This window comes from Lampris incognitus, chromosome 18 (assembly GCF_029633865.1).
Source record: "Lampris incognitus isolate fLamInc1 chromosome 18, fLamInc1.hap2, whole genome shotgun sequence".
NCBI lineage: Eukaryota > Metazoa > Chordata > Actinopteri > Lampriformes > Lampridae > Lampris > Lampris incognitus.
Genome location: NC_079228.1, coordinates 15,645,920 through 15,662,972, shown reverse-complemented (window position 1 = coordinate 15,662,972; position 17,053 = coordinate 15,645,920). Strand labels below are relative to the sequence as shown.

Here is a 17,053-nt window from a genome sequence, read left to right as displayed (position 1 = left end):
CATGTTCTCCCCGTGTCTACGGTGGGTTTTCTTCGGGTGCGTCAGTTTCCCCTACCATCAAAAGAAAAATGCATGTTAGGGTTAATACTCCCATCTGTGTCCCTGAGCAAGGCAATGGGAAAAGAACTGGAGTTGGTCCCTGGGTGCACCATGAAGGCGGCAGCCTACTGCTCTAGCTACACAGATCACAGCTAGGATGGGTTAATTTGCAGTAACTGAATTTCTCCAATGGGATTGATAAAGGAAACTCGATTTAATTAATTGATTCAATTTTTAAAAATTGACTGTCTAGGGTTATGAAAATCCTTGGAAAAGCTATCGCTATAGAAGCCAGAGTTGGCATTCCTCATTTTGGTCTTACATAAATTCCTCAAGGATCTGTAAGTTTCCTAGCAGACTCTTTAGAAAAGTGATATTTGGTCCAGGCTTTATCCCTTTATTTGAAAAGGTTGATAAGGCGTCTGGGTAGTGTAGCGGTCTATTCCGTTGCCTACCAACACAGGGATCTTCAGTTCGAATCCCCGTGTTACCTCCGGCTTGGTCGGGCATCTCTACAGACACAATTGGCCGTGTCTGCAGGAGGGAAGCCGGATGTGGATATGTGTACTGTGCTGCACTAGCGCCTCCTCTGGTCGGTCGGGGCGCCTGTTCAGGGGGGAGGGGGAACTGGGGGGAATAGCGTGATCATCCCACATGCTATGTCCCCCTGGCAAAACACCTCGCTGTCAGGTGAAAAGAAGCAGCTGGCGACTCCACATGTATCAGAGGAGGCATGTGGTAGTCTGCAGCCCTCCCTGGATCGGCAGAGGGGGTGGAGCAGTGACCAGGACAGCTCAAAAGAGTGGGGTAATTGGTCAGGTACAATTGGGGAGGAAAAGGGGCGGGGGGAAGAAAAGGCTGATAAGATGTGAGCTGATCCAGGGTAAATGTCTACCTTTAAGTAATCATTGTCACAGAAGCATGTTTATTAATTATGTTAGTAACGTCAGAATAAAAAGTATCATGCATCACCAACAAAAGGAATTAACTGAAATCTATCCCAGTTGATAGCAGTTAAGACTTGAATAAAACAATCTACATTAATATTCTTACATTGTCTCGGTCTAATATATTTAGGAGGAGAACTTGGAATTTTAATTTTCCAGGCACAAAATATAACGGCGATCACTTAAAGAATCCGACATCACACCAGATTTAATTATCCTTTCAGGATTAGTGACAAGTATCCAATCCAACCAAGATGAAGACCAATAATCTACTCTAGTAAATTCCTTAATTAACGGGGGTGAGTTTTAAACTACCAAATAAATTTCCATCATTGGAGAGGAACGATTAACCCAGTTGCTGTTGAAGTCACCCAAGATAAACATTTCATTATGCCTCTCAAGAGAATTGATAGTCGGCAAAATACACTTTATAGAGTCAGTCGGAGCAGAGGGAGCCCTATAGTTAATTTCTTTTATCATGAAGAATAGTGTTAATGAAAAGACGTTCAAAGTTAACTGTCTGTACATTAGGAATGACACACTCAGAAATAGCTCTGTACAGAACCAAGTTGTCAATCTCAATTTCATCATCAGTGGTTTTAGTATGTAGCAGTGTTTCAGAAATAGTAATAATATTGGGTTTATGAAGAGTAACCCAGGCTCTGAGGAGATTGATTTTTGAAGCAAGGCTCCTAATATTAAAATGAATAACCTTTAAACCTTCAGCTGATTCAATTGCACCTATAGAAAAATGAAAACAGGTCTGAAAACTCGAGGTGGGAGAGAGAGGGTGATAGGGGTTGTGAGCGAGAGCAGCGGGCAGGACAAAAAACCCCCCCAAATATCATGTGTATATATGCACACACACACACAATGCTTTAGGACGGGGTGTCTGGGTAGCGTGGCAGTCTATTCCGTTGCCTACCAACACGAGGACCGACGGTTCGAATCCGGATGTTACCTCCGGCTTGGTTGGGCGTCCCTACAGACAAAATTGGCCATGTCTGGGGGTGGGGAGCCAGATGTGGGTATGTGTCCTGGTTGCTGCACTAGCGCCGCCTCTGGTCGGTCGGGGCACCTGCTCGGGGGGGAGGGGGAACTGGGGGGAATAGTGTGAGCCTCCCACGTGCTACGTCTCCCTGGCGAAACTCTTCACTGTCAGGTGACAAGAAGTGGCTGGCGACTCCACATGTATCGGAGGAGGCATGTGGTAGTCTGCAGCCCACCCCGGATCGGCAGAGGGGGTGGAGCAGCGATCGGGACAGCTTGGAAGAGTGGGGTAATTGGCCGGATACAATTGGGGAGAAAAGGGAAAAAAGATAGATTATCAAAAATCATATAGATTATATTCAGATGAATATATAAATATACATGGCCTCAGATACATCAATAGGCAGAAGTTGACAAACGTTCAGCCTACCATGGTTTTACAGCAGGTTAGACCTACGACATTACATCGTTAGACTGGAAGTGACACCACCGGCGTCATAGTTTACGGCAAACATCGACTCACACAACATGGCATTATCACACAGTAGGCTAACTAAATAAAGATTATAATAAAGTTATTGTTTGTTTGCAAATAACTTAACAGAGAAATACACTGAAGTTATTGAAATGATATAGTCAATGTTCTAGTTACGTGACATGATCCAGGAGAAAAGAACTAAACCCCAGTCAAACAAAATTAGGACGTTAGCAACTCACAGGGCGCTCTTCTCCCAATACTGTCCTGGGGAAGAGAAGGAGAGGTCTCGGAAAAGATCTCAGCTTCCTCGGGACAGCGGAACAGTTTTGGCTTTCCCTCCACCATCACTCTCAGCGTACAAGGATACAGCAGAAAGTATCAGCGGCAAGGAGATTCTTTTTGACAGCACCAAATTGCCGACGTTTCTTGATCAACCCGGCACTGAAGTCAGAATAAACATGGACTCGAGCGCCCAAATAGGCGAGCTCCCTTCTCTCCCTGGCCAGATGTAAAATCTTCACTTTGTCCTGGGAATGTAAGAACTTGACCAGGATGGGTCTAGGAGCAGATCCAGTGCTGGGGCTGAAAGTGGGAGAGCGGTGAGCCCTTTCGATGACCAGCACAGTGGGAACGTTCTCCTTGCCAAGAAGTAGTGGCATCAGCTGGTTCAAGAAGGTAATCGTGTCTCTTCCTTCACTTTGTTCAGGAACATTAAGAGATTTGCAAATCACGGCAATCCTCCTGGCACTTGAGTGTAAACTATAAGGGCAGCACGGTGGCCCAGTGATTAGCACTGTTGGGGTTTGAAAGCAACGTTCGGTGACCGACAACGTGCCACCACTTAACTGACCGACCGGCTCATTCACGGCCAAATATCTCTTTTTATTAATTTCATTCATAGTTTTGTGAATTAAACTGTACCTCATTTTTCTGTTCATATCAAATGTTGAGATGAAAACGTGTGGATGGGAGCTTTTCTTGCGCCCTGTCAGACTGCACAGCCGGGCTTCTTTAACAAGCGTACGATCCAGTGAAAGTAGCTGCCAGCTTGCAGATTCTGCTACCGCTGTTTGTGACTGCGCGAGGACCCACTTTTTGCTTGTTTCAGTGGCAGCCTTGTTTCAGTCCTAATTGAATTGTCCCCCTTCGTTTTTCAGAAGACACACCTGTGTTCATACGATTATGGAGTGACATCTCTGTATGTCTGTATGTGTAATAAGCCTCGTCCTACTTTCTCTATGAACCGTCATTGTGTAACGTTACCCAGCCGACCCCCCCCCCCCCCGTTTGCCGCTCATGATTGCTGCTTAATTAGAACAGCAGGAACGCAAATATTGTTCCCAGGACACAATGTGGCGCTATCTTGAAAATTGTATCAGCAGGTGGAACCACTTCTTCTTCTGGTGTATTTTTGGCAGATTAGATGCTTCACAGCGGGCGGAAACCACTTTGCGCATGTCAAAAAAGTGATATTCTGATGAAATGCCCTGGGGTATGTAAACGCACCTCTTATGGGGTCACTTTATTTAGCGTCCATGTGAACAGTTAAGTTGGAGTCTCTTATCAGAATGATTTCAATCAGGTTGAAGAAATATTGTCCACGTAACCGCGGCTACTATTTGCTCTCTCACCCCAGGGGTTGCCATAGTCTATCTAACCGATTAGCTCAATTTTAAGGAAATTGGTTTAAAGCCCCTTTTAGCGTTTGTTTTCATGTATTGGTGTGAGATGATGGGGAGTGATTCTATGAAATGCTAAAAGAGGCAAATGGCAGTTTTTTTTAAGTAAAAATACTAGTGTGAATAAAGACCACCAAAGATAATTGTGTTTCCACAACAGCATTTTGCTACTGCTCATCTACTGAGGTCTCACTGTTGGTTAACTGCTAGGTAAAAAAGGTTTTATGATTACATTATAGACCCCCAGTGCTTGCTGTTTACTATGGATTGCATCCACAGTCCCTCTGCAGTGTTCATTCTCCAGTGTCTCTGTCTCCCCCTAAAGGTGGAAAGTTGGAACAGCCTCTTAGTCTGCTTTCTGCCTCGATGGACAAGACCATGATCCTCTGGGCTCCTGAGGAGGGATCAGGCGTGTGGTTGGAGCAGGTCAGTCTGGACACATGAGCACACACATCACATGCACATATGCATGCACACACACACAAACACATTTACTTTTTTAAAACGTATGAAGTGTCTCATTAACTACATTCCCTAGACCCTAACCCTAAATTCAAACATCAGAGCTACATGCCCAACGTTAACCCTTTCCTGAACTCACCCTAATGCTAATCCTAACCTTAAACGGGAATCCAGATCCTAACCCTAAAATAGCCTCTTGAAAAAATGAGGACTGGCCAAACTGTCTCACTGTTTAAAAACTCAAATTGGTCCTCACAGTGAATAACTGAACAAGAGCACACACTCATTCACACACCACATACACACACTGACTTTATACTTAGTTTCTGTTAGCTTCCCGTTCAGCAGCTTTTGACATTATTCAGGGCTTGACACCCCCTCACCCCCGTACCCAGTTTCCAGTCTCCTGCTGTCAGGAGCCCTGCATTGGTTTCCACACTCGCTGACATTGAGGTGTCAGGAATAGTGGTGATGGACAGTGATGATAGGGCGCACAGCCCAGCGCACTGCTGTGAGTTCAGACAAGCCGGGGTTGTCCACCCCCATCTCCCCTTCCATCACTCACTCACACAGAACCCCCGCCCCTCCTCAACCCATTCCTCACCCAAACTGGCAGGGGATGGAGAGGCCGGTGTAAGACATGGCAAAGTGTCCGCTGTATACTTCCCTCCCTTTTCTGTCCTTTTTTTTTTCCTCCCCCTCTGCATTCTCAATTTTCTATCCCTTCATATTTTTTAACAACGCTTCTTCATCCGTCTATCCAGCCCTCCCCATTTTTCCTCCTTTATTTTTGCCCTCTCTCTCTTCTTCTTCGCTCTCTCGTCGATTCTCTCCTGCTCTACACCAGATCTCTCTGAGCTCCTAACAGCTGCTGTTGTGCGAGCTCGGGGCTAAATTTAACACAAGTGTGGATGGCAAAGAAAAAGCAGTTCTCTGCCCATCTGCCCCACAGCCGTCTGCTAAGAAGATTCTGCGATGGCACCGAACTACCTCACATTACCTCGCTTATTTTCGTGGCCACGCTTGCAAAAGACAAAAAGAAAACGGGGGACGCCCACTGACAGACAAGTTTACATGAGTTTGCGTCCTCAAACACACTAGCCTCTGCACACCGACTAACACACACACGCACACACACACAGACACACTTCTCTCCCTTTGTTCAGAGGGCCCTCAGTATGGCAGGCACCTCGGGTGTCGTTACACTCAAAAGACTTACAAGAACGATTCCAAACTTGCTCAGTGACTTTGTTGTGCCTTTGATCTAATTATGTGCAAGCACAATGGCAGTCAACAAAGGAAGATCAAGACAAGGGGATCACGATTGGGGCCTGAAATCTATAGGAGCGTTGCCCCCCCCCCCCCCTTCCAGGTTGATCAGAGGAATCAGAAATCAGAAACACTTTGTCACTTCATTTCATACACTTGAAAGGAAACAAAACATCGTTTCCCCCCCCAGCCCACAACAGTGCAACACAAAGACAAAAACACATCCAAAAACTACAAGAACACACCTATCCAAACTAACACGTATATCTAAACTAAACCACAAAAAAAAGAAATCACTGTTCCGAAGAGCGAACGCCAGCCAGGATGACTGTCGGAACTGCCGCTCTGCATAGGCTAGCAGTTAGCTTAGCCTGCCCTGCTTCCACGCCCTGTCAGACCGCCCTTGGTGTTTCCTCCTCGGGCGTAGCTCTGGTCAGGGTTGTGGTCCGTGGGCCCACAGGACGCAGCAAACCAGGCTCCCCCAGCCGATCCAGCGCCAGCTCTCCCAGCCAGACACCTTCGACACACCTCCCCGCACTCCACAAAACGACACTATAAACACAGTCAAGGGTCGGTGAGGCTGCCGCCAGACCACCCTCGGTGTTATAGGAACCGCCGTTCTGCATGGGCTAGCAGTTAGCTTAGCCTGCCCCGCTTCCGCGTCCTGTCAGACCGCCCTCGGTTCAAGGTTCAAGGTGTTCAGTAATTAGGAAAACGTTTCAGTTGGCCTCTAAAAACAAGCACGATTTGACCACTGTGTTTTGCTCCAGGCCCTCTTCTGCACATGATGTATATATACATTTTTGTGTGTGTATGCATGTGTATGTGTAAGTAAACAAACTGCCACACCCGGAATAGCATTTTTGTTGAATGTGAGAGCACATAGGATATGATTCTCTACTTCTGTTTCTCTTCCACCTTTTTTTTTTTTGAGTGAGTCAAAACCTTTGAACTGACAAGTGCCCTGCCTACAAAGGACGCTTACTTTCTCTCACACACACACACACACACACACACACGTAAAAATAGATACACTGATGAGCCAAAACATTATGACCACCTGCCTAATATGCTAGGTCCTCCGTGTGCCGCCAAAACAGCGCCGACCCACTGAGGCATGGACTCTTCAAGACCCCTGAAGGTGTTCTGTGGTATCTGGCACCAAAAAAACTAGCAGCAGATCCTTTAACTCCTGTAAGTTGCAAGGTGGAGCCGCTGTAGATCGGACTTGTCGGTCCAGCACATCCAACAGATGCTCAATCAGATTAAGATCTGGAGAAGCTGGAGGCCAGGGCAACACCTTGAACACGTCATCATGCTCCTCAAACCATTCCTGAACAATGGTGTGTGCCGTCTGGCAGCAGTGTCCTGCTGAAAGAGGCCACTGCCATCAGGAAATACCGTTGCCATGAAGGGGTAAACCTGGTCTGAAACGATGTTTAGGTAGGTGTCAAATTGACATCAACATGAATGGCTGGACCCAGGGTTTCCCAGCAGAACATTGCTCAGAGCATCACAGTCCCCCCACCAGCTTGTTGTCCTCCCACAATGCATCCGCCGGCAGACATACCAACATGTACCCTGGCTCTGCTGAATGACAGCAGCTAAGCAGGTGTGGGCTTGGCAAGTACTTGGATGGGAGACCTCCCGGGAAAACTAAGTTGCTGCTGAAGGTGGTGTTGGTGGACCAGTAGGGGACAGTCTTCCCTCTGGTTCTAGTAAAACAAAAACCCCAGTGCAGTGACGAGGACACGGCATAGGAGATGCCATCCTTTAGATGAGAAGTTAAACTGAGGTCCTGACTCACCGTGGTCATTAAAGATCCCATGGCACTTATGGCAAAGAGTAGGACGTTCCCTGGTGTCCTGGCAAAATTCCCAACCTGGCTCTTGGAATCTGGCCACCTAATCATCATCCCGTCTAATTCGCTCAATTATTCCTCCCTCTCCACCTCAAGCCGATGTGTGGCGAGCATTCTGGCGCAAAATGGTTGCTGTGCATCACCCAGGTGGGTGCTATACATTGGTGGTGGTTGAGGTGAGTCCCCCCCCCCTTCACTGTGAAGCGTTTTGAGTATCGAGATAAAGCTCTATATAAATGTAATCCATTATTATTATCCTGGTGCTATCACTTCCCCAGATAAACAGCCCACACGTACACAGCCATCCATGTGATCTAAAAGAAAACAGGACTCGGGGCGCCCCGGTGGCTCACGTACCACATAAGGCTGAGTCTTTACTGCAGCGGCCTGGGTTCGAGTCTGGCCCGGGACCTTTGCTGCATGTCATCCCCTCGCTCTCTCCCCTGCCTTTCCTGTCTCTCTCTCGACTATCGCTATCAAATAAAGTTGGAAAATGACAACAACAAAAAAACTTTTTAAAAAAAAGAAGAAAGAAAATGGGACTCATCGGACTAGGTGACCTTCTTCCACCACTCCAAGGCCCAGTTCCGACACTCGTGTGCCCATTGTAGGTACTTTTGACGGTGGACGGGGTCATCATGGGCACTCTGACTGTGACTCTGCAGTCCCATATGCAGCAGGGTGTGATGCAGTGTTTGTTGTGACACATTCCTCCCGTAACCATCATTAAAATTTGCTGTGACTTGTGCCACAGCAGACCTTCTGTCGGTTCGGACCAGACGGGATGGCCTTCGTTGTCCTCGTGCATCAATGAGCCTTGGGCGCCCTTACACCCTGTCAGGTCTTTTACTCCTGCCCATTTCTCCTACATCCAGCACGTTGACTACAAGAATTGATTGTTCGCTTACCATCTAATCTACCCAGACCTTGAAATGTGCCCTTGTTTGGAGATGATCAACTTTATTCAGTTCGCCAGTGGGTGGTCATAATGTTTTGGCTCATATGGGCACATTTATGTACACTCGTGCAGAACAGTGAATAATGAATGGTTTAATAATCAATAATGAATGAATGACACTTTTGTTTTTGCCCCTGTGCTGTTTATACATTGTACACAACTACCAATAAAAATGACAATACACAGTATTTTTTTGGTCGTTTCTGCATGAGGAGTATCGCATCCCTCTCCTTACGTCATGGCAGTACTCAGCCATGCGGAGTCCAGAGCAGTAAATGGCCAGTCACGTGAGTCTTAATTAACAGGTTTTTACAAAGAAGCGTTTCATTTCTCCTCCACACTGATTAGGCTAATTGGTGAGATTTAATAGAGAGCTGGGTTAGCGTTGGGGGGGGGGCAGGGCCCACCGCCGCGTAAAGCACATCTTACTAACAAGACACACCAGTAATTAACAGCCCAGACTGACCGCGGTGGGCGACCACAATGCCTGGAGGGATAGTCAGCGTGCGTGCGTGTGTTGGTGTGTGTGTTTGAGAGATAACCTATTTTCAGACCTCCTGTGTACTCCGGCCAAGTCGCAGTGAGCCCAGCAGCAAACAATGTAAGGGAGCCAATGGCAGAAGCGTTCATATTTTATAATGAATGTGTGTGTCGGACCAGCATGAGCTAAGTGTCCATCTGCCTGGGTCAGTCAGCCAGTACCTCAGATGAACATGTATTGATTTAAAAAAAAAAAAATTCTCTGTATGCAGCCCCCCTTGCCTGGCGTTGCTCGTTCGAGCCCCTCTCTCCAGGAGTGATGTATATGCACTATTGTCTTTGTTGTCCTCGTTCCATTCCTCTCCGTAACCCCCCGTTGGCGAGTGATAACGCGTGCCATGCATCCATATTGTTACCCCCCCCTCTCGTAAACAAGACGGATGACAGCTTTTTGCCCCTGTGAGTTTTTGCATGATTTACGGCAGGCCCTTGTGTGCAGAATTTTAAAATCAATCTGCTTAATGTTGCGTCTCTCTCTCTCTCTCGCTTTCCCTCTCAATCGTACCATCTTTTTAGGCCTCACCATCTCTCTTGATTTTCTCTCTCTCTCTTTCTCTGGATGGCTGGGGGGCGGGGGGGGGGGGCGGGGCGGGGTCTGTGCCACTTAAAGTGAAGGCATGCCTTTATTGCTGTCATTAGTTCCGCTGTGTTTCAGCCCAGAGACGGGAATTATAGTCAAGGTCATTGTTGACTAGTCGATGCTCACGAAGAATGCAGGATGATTGAGGCTAGCACTTGACAGGCACATGCAGTACGCAGACCCAGTAAAGTTGTGTGTGTGTGTGTGTGTGTGTGTGTGGGTGGGCGTGTGTGTGCATGTGCATGCGTGCATTTGCAGCCTGTACCCAAGTCTGAGCACGATATTAGTGTATGTATGCATGTCCTTGTTTGTGTCTGTGCTTGTTCTGCAAGATGCATCAGGTTATTGCAAGCCAAACATAGACCAAATCAGCCTACCTCGCTTAGTGGAGGTTAAAAAAGGATGACAGGTTAAGCTTTACAACTTCTGATTGTTATCGCCGCAGTTGGGGATTTAGCATATTCTCATATTTCCTTAAAGCCAACTTGCATTTCATTTAAGACTCCAGCTAATTAAAGATGGGGCGATAAGATAGCCATAGCCGGAGACGGACCGCTGTGCTGCGAAGGTACCAGTGTGAGCTTTCTCCAGGGTGAGTTCTACTGTTATCGGTTTGTATAGATCTCCCCTTTGGGCCTGGTTTACCTCCTAGACCTCGGGGTCTGATAAAGATTTTAATTGTCTGGATTCCTTACGATGCAAGAAGTCCACCTGGTCCAGGAAATAAGACTACGCTCCAAGTCCTTGAGTACAGGTGTGTGGTTTGAGTTAGAATAAGCAGATGCTGAAGTGAAAATTCCCTCCATCGAGTAGATAAATTGAAATTACAGCTGCACATGGATGATCAAGACTGCAAGTAGCAAAATTGATTGGTGCTCTTTTATAATTTGCTTCGGCTACACCATGTAGCTGGGATTATTTAGAGGCTATTGAGTTGCACTGATGCATTGTCCTGTGCTTTGTAGCTGCAGCAGGCAAGTTTAAAGTGGCGCTAGAGTCCTATGCAGCATCCTACTGGCAATTTTTTTCTGTTTGGATTTGTAAAATAAGTTCTCTGGATAGTAAGTTGATGAATTGCATACAAATTGTGGTCCACATTTTTAATTTCTGGAATGAATAAGCACATTTTGGAGTCTTTTGAGTATTAAATTAATGTAATGATCTCATTCAGGTGTAATCCTCTTTCCTGCCCACTCATCACTTGAAACGCGTGGTTATTCCTTGAACTCTTGTGTGTACCTGAGGTGCTCTAGCTGTGTTCAATCTTTGCTCATGTGAAGGGTGCTCAGGTTGAAGTCAAAGCAGACGTACCAAACGTGTCCACAGATGTGAAATATGTCATGCTGTCTAAAAGATGATTCAGGGTGTCCGGGTAGCGTGGCGGTCCCCTCCGTTGCCTACCAACACAGGGATCGCCGGTTTGAATCCCCGTGTTACCTCCGGCTTGGTCGGGTGTCCCTACAGACAGAATTGGCCATGTCCGCGGGTGGGAAGCCGGATGTGGGTATGCGTCCTGGTCGCTGCACTAGCACCTCCTCTAGTCGGTTGGGGCGCCTGTTCGGGGGGGGGGGACTGGGGGGGAACAGCGTGATCCTCCCACGCGCTACGTCCCCCTGGCGAAACTCCTCACTGTGAAAAGAAGCAGCTGGCGACTCCACATGTATTGGAGGAGGCATGTGGTAGTCTGCTGCCCTCCCCGGGTCAGCAGAGGGAGTAGAGCAGTGACCGGGACGGCTCGAAAGAGTGGGGTGGTTGGCCAAGTACAATTGGGGAGAAAAAGGGGGAAAATTCACACAAAAAAAAAAAAGCAAAAAAGTATGCTGAAGCACAGGATGCAGATGAGATTGGAAGATAAATTGTGCACCAGAGAAAACTGGCCTGGGAAACGGATTGTGCGTGTGTCTTTCCCCCCCCCCCCGACGAGTATATGAGGGGTTAACTCGGAGGCAGAGTGATTTTTCGATGGCGTTTACGCCGTCGAGTCTTCACATGGCTTTGTGATTGGCAACCGAGTGTCAGAAAAAGTCGTTAACTTAATCCCGTTATTCCTAAATCATCACAGGTTGTGGTGATTTAAATTCACAAAGGTTGAAATTCGGTTGGGAATCGTCTGCGACACGAGAAAACCACCATGTTCAACAGTGAACATGTGGCGGCGACCTTGAAAAGAGAGGTATTGTTTTTTCCAGCACTGTCCTTACCTGTGAGATATTGGAATAGATTTTCAATGTTGTCCCATCCTTTAGGACGGGGAGCGCTCACACTGTATGTGTGATCTACCCTGTAAATATCCCACAGAGGTCACAGACTTTCACCCCAATCCAATTTGTATTAATCCCATCCTGTGTGTTCGCCACCGTTGCCTTTTTTTCCCTCCACTTTTGTTTGTTTTGTAAAACGTGGCGCCTTCATTTGGTATTTGAACAGTGTCTTCTTCTTCGAGGGGTTGGGTGGGTAGAGGAACGACGGCATCATTTATTTCCCTGTAGTAAATCCAATTTTATGCAACGCCTCATCTGGCATCTCATCCCGATTTTGTTTTTATGCTTGCATCATCCAGTGACATGAGTATTAGTTATTCGGGGTCTTTAAGGGAGACTGAACAGATTTACAACAGATTCCAACACTTCACATTGTCTCTCTCTTCTCTGCGTTGCTGATGTGATGGTAACCAAACATGGTTTTTTTTGCTTTCCCGCCCCCCACCCCGCCCTTTTTTTCCCCCACCCCAATTTTACTTGGCCAATTACCCTACTCTTCCGAGCTGTCCCAGTCACTCATCCACCACCTCTGCCGATCCGGGGAGGGCTGCAGACTACCACATCCATCCATCCATCCATCCATTATGTGAACCGCTTATCCTGCTCTCAGGGTTGCGGGGATGCTGGAGCCTATTCCAGCAGTCATTGGGTGGGGAGAGACCCGGGACAGGCCACCAGGCCATCACAGGGCTGACTGACACACACACACACACACACACACACACATCCTGGTGTGCAAACACATCAGCAACACAGTGGAGGGACCAGATCTATTTCTTTCTGAAAGCATTTAGAAACAGGCTGATGGAGCTTGGACCAGATCACTGGTTTTGGAAGTGCTGACTTGGCAGAACTGCTGGTCTGTGCAGCAGAGAAACCAGCATTGAAAACTCAAACGGCTCTCTGAAGTCCACCTGTAGCCTCAGTTCATGAAGCACAGGACCTCGGACACACAAAAGAACAGCGCAGTGGCATCTCCCTCAGCTCAACACCAATGGCTCATACACAACACCCACCTGGGACACACAGAAGACACACACACACACACACGCGCACACACACACACACACACACACACACACACACACACACACACACACACACACACACACACACACACACACAAACACATTCATACCTAGGGACAATAGTATGGCCAGTTCACCTGACTTACATGTCTTTGGACTGTGGGAGGAAACCCACACAGACACGGGGAGAACATGCAAACTTTACACAGAGGACGACCTGGGACGACCCACCAATGTTGGACTACCCCAGGGCTTGAACCCAGGACCTAATTGCTGTGAGGCGACTGCGCTAACCACCGTGCGCCCCAGACTACCACATACCTCCTCCAATACATGTGGAGTCACCAGCCGCTGCTTTTCACCTGACAGTGAGGAGTTTCGCCAGGGGGACGTAGCGCATGGGAGGATCATGCTATTCCCCCCCAGTCCCCCACACCCCCAACCCCCAACCAGGCACTCCAACCAACCAGAGGAGGCGCTAGTGCATCGACCAGGACACATATCCACATCCGGCTTCCCACCTGCAGACACGGCCAATTGTGTCTGTAGGGACACCCGACCAAGCCGGAGGTAACATGGGGATTCGAACTGGCGATCCCCGTGTAGGTAGGCAACAGAATAGACCGCTACACTACCTGGACGCCCACAGCACAGGTGGTGCTAGATATGGAGAGAACATCTAAAAGATGCTTCATTATCAGAAATACCCGTGTGATATGTTTTTCAATGGCCTAGTTTGGATTCAGGAAGCCCCAGGTGACCTTGCTTTTTCCGTATATGTTGAAGTCAACATTATTCATCTTACAGTAGGCCAGGGTTGGTAATGTGAGTGACCTTTTATTTTTTTCGGCATGAAGTCAGTGATTCTGACCTGGAAACTAAACGTTCCTCACACACCTGATTTCAGATATGGTTATGTCACAAAAGTAGAGATAAATGATTTGTTCTGATCAATAATAACACTCATAACTAATTTGCTTTCACCAGGTGCGTGTAGGGGAGGTTGGGGGCAATACCCTTGGATTTTATGGCTGCCAGATGAGTCCGGATGGTTCCATGATTGTGGCTCATGCTTTTCACGGAGCCCTACATCTCTGGTACAAGGACCAAGGTGAAGAGGTGAGACACATCGCTCTATGAATACGTTTTATTTTTATTTATTTATTTGGATTTTTTCTCCCCAATTATAACTGGCCAATTACCCCCCGAGCCGTCCTGGTCGCTGCTCCACCCTCTCTGCCGATCCGGGGAGGGCTGCAGACTACCATATGTCTCCTCCGATACATGTGGAGTCACCAGCTGCTTCTTTTCACCTGACAGTGAGGAGTTTCACCAGGGGGACGTAGCGCGTGGGAGGGTCACGCTATTCCCCCCAGTTCCTCCTCCCCCCCAAACAGGCGCCCCGACCGACCAGAGGAGGCGCTAGTGCAGCGACCAGGACACATACCCACATCCGGCTTCCCAACCGAAAACACGGCCAATTATGTCTGTAGGGACGCCCGACCAAGCCGGAGGGAACACGTGGATTCGAACCAGCGATCCCTGTGTTGGTAGGCAATGGAATAGACCGCTATGCTACCCGGACGCCCCACATTTGATCTTTAATTGGACAGTGATTGCTTCCACTGCAGCGCTGTATTCCATTACACATTTTACAGTTTGTTACGTTCATTAAAGGTGCAGTCAGCACACAGCAGCCATCCGCACCACTTCTGTTTTGGCCTGACTTATAATTTTGTTCGCTTTATTAATTGCAAATGAGAAAGCCAACCAATGCTGCATCACTTTTAATTCCCTTTGGGGCTTTTCAGTTATCTCCATTTCTCACACATGTTCTCGATGTTGACTGATGGCGAGTTATGTCACGTTTCTTGTGGTTAATAGAGCGCTTGCATTGTCGCAGTGCTCAACAGAGCCATGACAGCACATGCCATTACGGACTTTGCATTTCAAGAGGTGATTGCACACGTCCTGATTATTTCATTCATCCGTGAAAAAATGGTATGAATTTGATAGTCACTTTAATAATTAAGACTTTTTTGCTGAACCACCAACCCTGTCAAGTCTTGTTTGAAACGAGATCACGCGGCCACATTTTGTGAGAGACGGCATTAATATGAATTGTCACGCGGAGTCCCCCCTGTTTGACTGACAACGTCTCTTTGGTTAGTGTTCCCGAGGGAGAGCGGGGTCTGACGTCTCTACAGAGTTCAGGGATGGTTCAATTTCCCTTACACCTGCTCAGGTGAATTTGAAGCTCAATGGGAACCTGAGGGGTTCATGACTGACTCGGAATCTGTTGTGTTTCAGAGGGAATTAGCTTCTTGGGTGTAGGGAACCGCAATTATAATGAACTATTCTGATGTGGTTCCGAACATCTGTCTGGTGCCATCAGAAGCGATACGCCATCTGTATTGTTGTGTGACTTAAGTAGAAAAACAAAAGGTATATGTGAGAGTACTAAGTTTGATACTTTATACTACTTTACTGTTACCATTTCTTATATTCAGGGAGAGTGGAGTCCCGGGGTGGTGATATCGGGCCACTTCAATTCAGTCCAGGACCTGAGCTGGGATCCTGAAGGAGAATTCATCCTCAGTGTGGGCCTGGACCAGACCACCAGACTATTCACCCCGTGGAGAAAGAGTGGCAGCTCACAGGTAAAATAGGACCAGAATCTCCAATCTCAGTTGGGTTTGCATGAACTGTTAAACCCAGTGTGTCCATGCACACACACAACACACACATACACACATGATCTCTGCTCAGATGTTCCCTTAAACTTGAAACACGTGACTTTTATAGTCCTAATCAACTGGGAAAAGGCTGACATTTTGATTTGATTTGATTTTTAATTTTTTTATTTTGACATACTTTATTGATCCCCATAGGGAAATTACACTCTGCATTTAACCCATCCTAGCTGTGTAGCTAGGAGCAGTGGGCAGCCACCGTGCAGCGCCCAGGGACCAACTCCACTTCATCTTGCCATGCCTCGGTCAGGGGCACAGACAGGAGTATTAACCCTAACATGCATGTCTTTGTGATGGTGGGGGAAACCGGAGCACCTGGAGAAAACCCACCGCAGACATGGGGAGAACATGCAAACTCCACACAGAGGATGACCTGGGATGACCCCCCCAAAGTTTGACAACCTTGGGGTTCAAACCCAAGACCTTCTTGCTGTGAGGCAACAACGCTAACCACTACGCCACCGTGCCGCCAATTTATAATTTTGTAGATTACAGTCGCAAACAAACGCACTAGTTATGATCGTAAGTCATAGAGATGCACACACACACACTTGTCAAGGAGCTCAGATTTATCCATATCCCAGTCAAAAAACTCAAACGTGATTGATTTTATTGTGACAGCTGCAGCTAGTTGAAGGCTCAATCGGGAGGTGAGTGATTTGAATCTTAAACTCCCGCACACTTCCAGATAACGTGTCCTGACTGTCCATGATGACCTCCCATATTTCGCGCAGACCATTGCTGACACTGCCCTGTCTTGAAAATCCGTCGTCATGGCCAAATCTGGGTTACAGTAAATCATCAAGCGTGCTCCAGACTTCAGATTTGTTTTTTTATGTGGCCCTCAAAGTAGTCAATATACAGCTCCAACAGCTCCCTAGAAGTTTATACACTTGATCACTATCCAGTAGCCATGACTAATCTCAGGTTCAGTGCAGAGTAAAAACGGATGTCCGATAGTGACAGCTCAAAGGAAGCACCATCATGCATTAGCTCATACTGTGTTTACCGTCTGAACCATAATGGAGCCCATAAGTCAGAGATTTGGGTTCCCAGGTGCATTCACAGAGCTTCACCCAGTTGTAGCCGCTAAATGTCACGTGTCTTGTTGATTATAATTAAGTCCATTAAAAGGGGCTCCTTACTTTTTTGTAAGATGGCAAACTTCTCTTTTTTTAAAATGAGGTGCTGTGTTAACTGGTATTCTT

At 47.3% G+C, this 17,053-nt stretch overlaps 1 protein-coding gene across 1 annotated transcript in view; it reads left to right on the top strand.

Moving 5' to 3' along the window:
• elp2 (elongator acetyltransferase complex subunit 2) overlaps positions 1 to 17,053 on the top strand; it is a 51,947-nt gene that overhangs the window by 14,775 nt on the left and 20,119 nt on the right. The window contains exons 10-12 of the mRNA XM_056298556.1: positions 4,459 to 4,559; positions 14,080 to 14,211; positions 15,603 to 15,752. Of these exons, the coding sequence (XP_056154531.1) occupies positions 4,459 to 4,559; positions 14,080 to 14,211; positions 15,603 to 15,752 (383 nt within the window). The remainder of the gene's footprint in view (positions 1 to 4,458; positions 4,560 to 14,079; positions 14,212 to 15,602; positions 15,753 to 17,053) is intronic.